Here is an 8413-nt window from a genome sequence, read left to right as displayed (position 1 = left end):
GAAGAAATGGAAAAAGCACACAAAACCTGAGCAACGAGAACATGAAGGGTATGGTGTCCAAGATGGTCATCTAAGAAGGACCTCTGCTTGGAGTCCAGCAGTAATAAACCACTCCCTTGGAACGATCTCCCAAGAAACCAGGCATTGCCACAAAGGGTTGCCACTGTCCCAACCCAGGGTTTTCGTCACTCCTCCATCTCCACTGCTCAGCGTTTGCATGCACGGGAGGAGGATTCGTCCACCACAGACAACTGGCTGGGGATATGCGTAGCCAAGCTTGAGGTAGAGAGTTTCTGGTGGCAGGTTATTCCATCGCACGAAAGTCATTACCAAAGTTTACAGACTACCTTACAAAAATTGATCTTGGAAAATATGACTTTCATCGCTGCAAATCTAAGCCAGGAAAATGATGCCAACACCTGATCAGCTCCAATGTCTACTGCCCAACTCTCCCAGGCTGCCGCATCACAATGAGACATGGAGCTCAACGGAACCATAACCTGGAAGCTCGAGTCTGGGAAGCGACTGATTCCTCCAGTGGTGGAGGTAGAGTCCAGTGGTGAGTGAGGGGATTGGTGACGATTAGATCGCCTTCTAAGGTTTTGACTAGGAGCAAGCCGTTGATGTTGCTGCCCATAAATGAAAGAGCTCTTTTGCATAATTCGGGAACTTTCGAAGGTAATGCAGTGGAAAACGACTCCAGCGTTGTCGCGATAAAACCTGGTCCATATGGAGAAAGATTCGAGATCGGAAACTTAATCCCAGCCGTTGGAAATTTCAAATCTAGAATCTTCTGGAATATGTTGGTTCTAGAATATTCTCGAATGTTTTGTCCATGTATAAAAAAGGAGCAGTCTCGAGTCCCAGGCATCGATCAACGTTTCTCAGAGTTACCAATCTCTTCTTCTTCTAAGTTCCAACAATGGCTTTGCACTTCTATGGTGGCAATGGCAGCAGCATCTTCGATCCCTTCGCGGAGCTCTCATCGATCTTGGCTTGTGGCAATGATCAGTCCAAGCAGATGGCCAGGGACGCGAGCGCCGTCGCCAACACTCGCGTGGATTGGCTCGAGACGCCCGAAGCGCACGTCTTCAAGGCCGATCTCCCGGGGCTGAGCAAGGAGGAGGTGAAGATCAGCGTGGAGGATGGACGCACCCTCCAGATCAGTGGCGAGAGGAAGAAGCACGAGGCACAGAAGAGCGATAAGTGGCACCGCGTGGAGCGCAGCTATGGGAGCTTCCTGAGGAAATTCCGGCTGCCCGAGAGCGCCAATGTGGATGCGATCAAAGCCCAAGTGGACAATGGCGTCCTTAGCATCACAGTTCCAAAGACCCCCAAGCCACAGCCAAGAGCAATCCCAGTAGAGTAGAAGTGATCTTGTAAATTAGGGTTCTTGGAAAGAATGGGAAAGTTAAAGCTCTTTGGTAGCACATTACATCGCCACTGGACTCTCTAGCTACGTAGGTAGGGTTTTTTAGTCCCAGCGATCTGGAATGAGCTACAGATCTTCCGGCATGGCGCGCGTCTTGGCCGCATTGGCATTTGCAATCGCAGTGGCGAGCAATGCAGGCGTTGCGGAGCTCGGCACTGAAATCTTCCATGTCGCGGATGTTTTCCAGGAGGATTACGAGCAGATGGAGCAGCAGCTCAAGGTTTTCGTCTATCCCGATCCGGTTGTCTACACCAAGCTCGCGGGGAAATACGCGAGCGAGGGATATTTCTTCCGGAATCTCATGGAGAGCCGCTTTGTCACCACAGATCCGGAGAAGGCGCAGCTCTTCTTTGTCCCAATCTCCTGTGCGCGATTGAGAGAGGAGGTAAGAAGAAAATTTCAAGCGTTTTTCTCGATCTTCGCGTGACTGAATGACCGTGTTCTTCCTTCCAGGGCTTAGATCACGACGAAATTTCTGACAACGTCGCGAGCTTCGTGGAGAGCGTGATTGCGAAATTCCCATACTGGAACCGGACCATGGGAGCGGACCATTTCTTCGTGACTTGTCATGAGATTGGGACGCGAGCGACGAGCAAAGTCGCTCATCTCGTGAAGAACTCCATCCGGGTGGTTTGCGCTTCGAGCTATAGCGGGCCTTTCATTCCTCACAAAGACGTGGCCTTGCCACAGATCTTACAGCCATTTCCTTCGCCGAGAGGTGGAGATGACACTGAAAAGAGGTAGGCTCTACTACACTTCTCGATTCTCCAGTAGAAGTTCTCACGAAAGAGCTATGTGCCAGAGAGACTCTTGGCTTTTGGGCCGGTCCTGCGAACTCCAAAACCAGGATCCTTCTGACAAAAACATGGCAGGAAGACTCGGATATGGTGATCAGCACGAAACACGTCGGGATGCAGCAGTTCTACCGTAGCAAGTTTTGCATTTGCCCGAGCGGAACGCGCGTGAGCACTGCCAGGATAGTCGAATCGATCCATTTCGGCTGTGTTCCAGGCAAGTCCTTTTGTCAAGTTAAGATCTCATCGGGGATGATCGTGCTTTTGCCGCAGTGATTCTCTCGGATCACTATGATCTTCCCTTCAACGACGTGCTCGACTGGAGAAAGTTCGCTGTGATTCTACCCGAGCAAGACGCCGGCACGCTGAAAGATGCTCTTGAGTTGGCTCCATACGCAACACTGCACAGAAATCTTCTCCAGGTACGTCCTCGCGCTCTCTCGAATTTGATAATCGATCGATGGTTTTCACAGGCTCAAGCCCACTTTGAGTGGCACTCTCCACCGATCAAGTATGATACGTTCCATATGGTTATGTACGAGCTATGGCTGCGCCACTCCACCGTTAGATATTGACAGATTTCTTATCACTAGTGTAATTTACATTGAATTGTTACTATAAAATCTCTATCTTGTATAATTCTAATGTAATGAGCTGGTTTGCCCGAGTGGTCTAAGGGGGGTGACTTAAGATCACCTGCATTGCAATGCGCGTGGGTTCGAACCCCACAGCCAGCAAATAGTTTTTTTAATGCCTTTTTGCTTTTCTTTTTGAAAAGGGAATATTCATGAGCTTTGTTAGAACAAGGGCATTTTCCTCTCTCGGCGCTCTTCTTCCTTCCATCTGGACGATCCAAGAGCTCCAGCGCGTGTTGGATTCTCTCGATAGCGGGGATTTTGATCCCGGCAGCTCGCCGGCGGCGCGGCGCGGCGCGGCGATCGCGATCGTTGGAGCGTGTGGCGATCTTAGGGCGGGTTCTTGGCAATGCAGGAGGATCCGTGCGCTCGTCGAGCGGATCGGGCTCGGCGGCGATGTTGCCGTGGCGAATCTCATGGTAAATATGTATGTCCGGTGTGGAAATCTGGCAGAAGCTCGGGCGCTCTTCGAGGAGATCCGTGTCAAGGATGCCGTTCTCTGGACGGAAATGGCGTCGGCTCACGCCCACAGCGGAGATTATGCGGCGGCCTTTCATCTTTTCCGGAGGATGCAGCTAGAAGGCGTTCCTCCCGATCAAGTGACGCTGGTGACGATGGTCAATGCCTGTTCTAGCGGCGGGGATTTCTTTCTTGGAGAGGGCAGGAATTTGCACGACCGTGTCGTGGAGCTCGGGCTGATCTCTTCCAATCCTTTCGTGGGAACGGCGCTCATCAACATGTATGCAGGATCGGGGAAGATCGATCTGGCAAGATCGATCTTTGAGAAGATGCCCAGATCGAATGCCATCCCTTGGAACGCGATGATAGCAGCGTTTGCCAAGAACGGGCACTGCAGCGAGGCGATTGGGCTCTTGCGGGAGATGCTGCTCGAGCCTGTTGTTCCGAGCGGCACCACATTCGTGGCGGTGCTAAGCGCCTGCACGGATCTTTGCGAAGGGATCCAGATCCACGACAGAGTCTGTGAGAGCGGCCACCTGGGCGATGTGATCGTCGCCACCGCCTTACTCAACATGTATGGCAAGCTTGGCTGCCCAGATCGCGCGCTGGAAATCTTCTCGGCAATGCGGCAGAGAAACATGATCACTTGGAACGCGATGGTGGCAGCGCTGGCTCACAACAAGCGATTCGAGCAAGCATTCGGGGTCTTCTGGGCGATGCAAGTGGAAGGCATCAAGCCCAGCGAGGCTACTTTTCTGGCAGCTCTCGCCGCCTCGTCGAATCTCCCGGCACAGGGCAAGCTTCTCCATAGCTTGGCCGTCGAAGCTGGATTTCTCGGCAGCATTCTCGTGTCGACTGCACTGGTCGAGATGTACAGCCGGATTGGAAGCGTTTGCGAGGCAGCCAAGATCTTCGAGCGATGCAGTCCGAAAGACGTGGTTCTCTGGAACGCGATGATCACGGCGTATGCCCAAGCTGGTCATAGCAAGCAAGCACTGGAGCTCTTCCAGGGTATGCAGACCGATGGTGTAAGTCCTGACTCGGTGAGCTTTCTAACGATTCTTAATGCCTGCTGCAGCCCAGAGTTCCTCTCCCGCGGCAGAGAAATCCACGCCAGGATGATCAAGAGCGGTCTCACGGAGGACGTGTTCTTGGGGACGGCGCTGGTAAACTTCTATGGAAAGGCTGGCAGTGCGGATGACTCGCGAGCAGTGTTTGACAGGATGAAGCAGCGGAGCTTGGTCACCTGGAACGCGATGATCAGCGCCTGCGTCCACGACGATTACAGCAGCATGCTCGTCTTCCAACGCATGCAACACGAAGGAATCAAACCGGACAAGCTTACGTTCGTCACAATCCTCAACGCTAGCGGAACGAGCCTGGCCACAGGGAAGACGATCCACGGCTACGTTCTCGAGAGCGGCGTGCCGCTCGACTCCATGCTCGAGACCGCGCTGCTCAACATGTATAGCAAGGCCGGGGGACTGGATCACTCGCAGTGGATGTTTGATCGGTGCCAGAGCCGGGACGATGTCTCCTCGTGGAACACTCTCGTCACAGCTCTTGCTCGTCACGGTAGGGGCGATGAAGCTCTCAGGCACTTCTACCGGATGCAAAGCGAGGGAGCCAGGCCGAATAGCTCGACGTTCTTGAGCGTTCTATCGGGGTGTAGCCACTCGGGGCTGCTGTGGGAGGGGATCCAGTGCTTCTCCAGCATGGTCTGGGATCACAGAGTGGAGATTTGCGAAGAACACTTCGGCTGCGTGATCGATCTTCTGGGACGAGCTGGGAGGCTTGGAGAAGCCGAGGAGTTTATCGCCAAGATGCCGCTGGATAGCAATTCGGTGGTGTGGATGTCACTGCTGGGAGCTTCCAAGATCCAGGGAGATGCCGGACGAGCGAAGCACGCGGCCGTCAACGCCATCGCCATTGACCCCCGGCACGATGCCGCTTACGTGGCATTGTCGTCAACGGGTTGACTTGACCGAATATTCAGGTTCTCCGTACTACAAACATTCTGTGAATATTCCACTGAAAGCAAAAGTAACCGTACGCTCACGAGGATTGTTAAACCCTAGGATTCTCTAGATTAGGTTGTTGCGGGGCGAGACGCGCTGAATGTAGGATCAGGGCGGAAGGATGCGCATCGCCGCGGATCCGTGTTTCTATCGCTGGGATTTCCTGATCTGCGCTATCTGCGCCCTGTTTTTGCTGCGCTCTTTTGCCGCCGGCGATGCATTGCCTGCGGAGAAAGCGCGAGGCATTGCTCCTGAAGGTGCGTTTTGCTCCTGGGCGATGAATCGAGCGTGATTGCTTGGCTTTGTCTGTCTAGATTTGAAATATTATCAGGGTGGGGGGCCTCTATGGTGCAAGGATAAATCCAAGAGCTTCGCATTATCTCGCCTTAATGACGATTATTGCGATTGTCCCGATGGAACCGATGAGCCAGGCGAGTAGTTTTGTTCTTCTATTTGTTTCCAACGCTCAGAGAATTGAGAATTTCTTTTCTATCGTGAACAGGGACTTCGGCTTGTCCGGAAGGCAGATTTTACTGCAGAAACGCTGGACACTCCCCACACTTTTTGTTTTCGTCCCGTGTGAACGATGGCATTTGCGGTAAAAGCTTTACGATGGATTGATGGACCGTGATGGCTCCTTTGGCAGATTGTTGCGACGGGAGTGACGAATACAATGGAAGGACGACTTGCTCGGACACTTGCTGGGAATCAGGGAAGAAATCCAGGGAGAAACTGGAGAAGAAAGTATCAGTCTACAAGGAAGGAGCGAAAATTCGTGCCAAAGATATCCGTCACTATAAGCACGCGAGGAAGCAGCAAGAAGGGGAGCTTTCTTCTTTGAAAAAAGAGGAAAAGAGCCTCAAGGAGATCACGCAGAAACTAAAAGGTACATCTTGTGATTTTCTTTTTGCACGCCGTTTCTATATGTCGTCAACTTCTCGGCACTCCAAGTTTTTTAGTTGCATGCTAGCACCATAGTGATGGCTGTTTGTCATTGACAGACTTCAGAGCGTTCCTGGTGCTCGAGATTTTTGTGATGGCTGGACTATTATGGTGGCTGGGCTTCGATCGCCTGTGTAGGAAAAATTCCATGAAAAAAAGGAGGTTGCCCCGGTGAAATTAATGTCTGATAGATTGCATTATCGAGTCAGATTTATCAAGTATGGTGCTAATCAAGATTCACGCAGTCGAACTGGAAGCTGTAGAGGAGGCAGAGAGACTGGAAAGAGAGAAGAAAGCTAAAGAGGAGCAGGAGAGAAAAGCCAAAGAGGAAGCTAATAAGAACGACACTACAACAGCAGCTGAAGAGATTGTACCCGAAGAGGTAAAGAAAACTAGTTTTCTCCTCGCTGACTTGATCTTCTGTTTGGCAGGTTCAAGAAGGGGTGACAAATGTAGACAGTCACGAGGTAATTTACTGTATTGTCGAGCCCAAAGGTTGATTTCTTCGTTGCTTACAGGCTGACAATGAATTATCTCAGCAAGTAAAGGTATTTAGCCTCTCTTTTCAAAATTCTTGTTTCCATATCGCAGTGTCAGGAAGGAGAAACAGAACACAAACCTGAGCCTCCGGCTGCAAGTGAGGTCGAAACGGAACCGGAACATTCAGAACTGGAACCACCTGGAGTCTCAACGGAAGCAGAGCAATTAGAAAGTAAACCTCAGCTTCCAACCGAAGTCGAAGTCGACACGGAATCTGGGCTTGAGCCTGCCGACGACTCTGAATCAGAGGACACTGACGGCCTGTCGAAAGAAGAGCTGGGAAAGCGTGTTGCTTCTCGATGGACCGGTGGGTCTTCGTCCGAAAGGGAAGATAAAGGTGAAGATAAAGTTGAAGAAGAATACGATGGCAACGATGACAAAGATGTGTACTCCGGGCACGACGACGACGACGAAGACGATAACTATGACAATTTTGGATACGACAGCCATAACTACACAGGTATGAAAGCTTTTAAATATTTCTTAGTGACACTTGTGTCCAGATTCATCCGAGAAAGCCGATACTTCATGGTGGCAGAAGCTACGCCAAGCTCCTCGGGCCTTATTGACTCTATTGGGTCTGAAGAGAATGCATGTTGATGCTTCAGGTTCGCATTTTAGCCTGTTTTCACTGGTTGCAGTAAAACGTTTTGTGTCGTTGCAGAGGCTGATCGTATTCGTAGTGAGTACCGGCAAGCAAATAACAAGCTGAACGACCTGCAGTCGAAGATTTCCGAACTCCAGAAGAAGCTCAAGCAAGATTTTGGTGGCTAAAATCCGCTTCTTCCTTGTTCGAACTTACTAACCCCTTCTACTTTCAGGGAAAGAAGGAGAATTCTTTTCTCTTTACGATCAATGCTTCGAAAGGAGGCAACAAAAGTACGCTCTTTTTTTCTTTTCTTTTCTTTTTCTTGGCTTAAATCTTGCACCAGGTACGTGTATAAGGTCTGCCTTTACAAGGACTCAACGCAGGAAGAAGGCCATTCATCAACACGGCTGGGGTGCGTAAGATTCTGCATGCTTACTCTCTCTTACATTCAAGTTTTGTACACAGGTCCTGGGAGGGATTCCTGGACGATTACAAATCTATTAAGTTCCAGAATGGAGATCACTGTTGGAATGGGCCGCAACGAAGCTTAAAAGTAAGTAGTTTATGCTTATTTTACTTTGTTTCGTTTAGCTCGTTGATTACTTTCCAGGTGAGGTTGCGATGCGGGCTCAAGTCAGAACTCTCGGATATTGAAGAACCAAGCCGCTGCGAGTATGCAACATCTTCCTCTCGCACTAATTTTCGTACGTACTTTCTTCTTTGCAGGTATGCTGCTAGTTTCTGGACACCGGCTGTTTGCTACGAGGAGAGAGCGAAGGTATGAAATCCAAATTTTAAAACAAAGAGAAGAGATCACCGTTGGTACTCCAGGAATTACAAGCTCAGCTGGATGCCTTGCGAGCAGGGGCAATAGTACCAAGTCACGATGAGCTCTAAACTAATTAAAATTGATGGTAAGAATAATCTTTATATTTACAGAAAGAACTTTTTTCAAGTCGTTATAACTTATTCAATTTAGTGGATCTAAATTAAGTTTAAAAATT

At 50.3% G+C, this 8413-nt stretch overlaps 4 protein-coding genes and 1 non-coding gene across 5 annotated transcripts; all 5 read left to right on the top strand.

Moving 5' to 3' along the window:
• The first annotated feature begins 889 nt into the window (after positions 1-889).
• LOC112343471 (18.1 kDa class I heat shock protein-like) lies at positions 890-1430 on the top strand. The gene has a single exon (XM_024666979.1). The coding sequence runs from the start codon at positions 923-925 to the stop codon at positions 1367-1369; it is 447 nt and encodes a 148-aa protein (XP_024522747.1). The 5' UTR covers positions 890-922; the 3' UTR covers positions 1370-1430.
• On the top strand, positions 1392-2890 carry LOC9640828 (probable glycosyltransferase At5g03795). The gene is made up of 5 exons (XM_024666978.1): positions 1392-1817; positions 1886-2172; positions 2235-2443; positions 2500-2648; positions 2700-2890. Exons 1-5 carry the CDS (start codon positions 1494-1496, stop codon positions 2799-2801), a joined length of 1071 nt encoding a protein of 356 aa, XP_024522746.1. The 5' UTR covers positions 1392-1493; the 3' UTR covers positions 2802-2890.
• TRNAL-UAA lies at positions 2880-2963 on the top strand. Its single transcript has one exon. It is a non-coding gene; the product is annotated as a tRNA-Leu (tRNA).
• Positions 2964-3013: 50 nt separating this feature from the next.
• LOC9640827 (pentatricopeptide repeat-containing protein At3g09040, mitochondrial) lies at positions 3014-5299 on the top strand. Its single transcript, XM_002993222.2, has one exon. The coding sequence runs from the start codon at positions 3014-3016 to the stop codon at positions 5297-5299; it is 2286 nt and encodes a 761-aa protein (XP_002993268.2).
• Positions 5300-5392: 93 nt separating this feature from the next.
• LOC9640796 (glucosidase 2 subunit beta) lies at positions 5393-8411 on the top strand. Its single transcript, XM_002993221.2, has 16 exons — positions 5393-5595; positions 5653-5769; positions 5841-5936; positions 5985-6224; positions 6526-6662; positions 6712-6747; positions 6799-6828; positions 6878-7280; positions 7324-7428; positions 7485-7586; positions 7642-7699; positions 7753-7821; positions 7875-7962; positions 8020-8081; positions 8136-8187; positions 8241-8411. Exons 1-16 carry the CDS (start codon positions 5460-5462, stop codon positions 8304-8306), a joined length of 1797 nt encoding a protein of 598 aa, XP_002993267.2. The 5' UTR covers positions 5393-5459; the 3' UTR covers positions 8307-8411.
• The last annotated feature ends 2 nt before the right edge of the window (positions 8412-8413 follow it).

This window comes from Selaginella moellendorffii, unplaced genomic scaffold (assembly GCF_000143415.4).
Source record: "Selaginella moellendorffii unplaced genomic scaffold, v1.0 SELMOscaffold_151, whole genome shotgun sequence".
Taxonomy (NCBI): Eukaryota; Viridiplantae; Streptophyta; class Lycopodiopsida; order Selaginellales; family Selaginellaceae; genus Selaginella; species Selaginella moellendorffii.
The sequence above is the reverse complement of the archived record's forward strand: the minus strand, read 5'-3'. Positions and strand labels throughout refer to the sequence as shown.

What these genes read in the sequence shown, in the direction of transcription:
- LOC112343471 (XM_024666979.1), top strand. Translation starts at nt 923, where the DNA reads ATGGCTTTGCACTTCTATGGTGGCAATGGCAGCAGCATCTTCGATCCC.
- LOC9640828 (XM_024666978.1), top strand. Translation starts at nt 1,494, where the DNA reads ATGAGCTACAGATCTTCCGGCATGGCGCGCGTCTTGGCCGCATTGGCA. An exon ending in CCATTTCGGCTGTGTTCCAG is followed by an intron (nt 2,444 to 2,499) that starts GCAAGTCCTTTT and finishes CTTTTGCCGCAG; the next exon opens with TGATTCTCTCGGATCACTAT. An exon ending in TGCACAGAAATCTTCTCCAG is followed by an intron (nt 2,649 to 2,699) that starts GTACGTCCTCGC and finishes TGGTTTTCACAG; the next exon opens with GCTCAAGCCCACTTTGAGTG.
- LOC9640827 (XM_002993222.2), top strand. Translation starts at nt 3,014, where the DNA reads ATGAGCTTTGTTAGAACAAGGGCATTTTCCTCTCTCGGCGCTCTTCTT.
- LOC9640796 (XM_002993221.2), top strand. Translation starts at nt 5,460, where the DNA reads ATGCGCATCGCCGCGGATCCGTGTTTCTATCGCTGGGATTTCCTGATC. An exon ending in CGACAGCCATAACTACACAG is followed by an intron (nt 7,281 to 7,323) that starts GTATGAAAGCTT and finishes ACTTGTGTCCAG; the next exon opens with ATTCATCCGAGAAAGCCGAT. An exon ending in AATGCATGTTGATGCTTCAG is followed by an intron (nt 7,429 to 7,484) that starts GTTCGCATTTTA and finishes GTGTCGTTGCAG; the next exon opens with AGGCTGATCGTATTCGTAGT.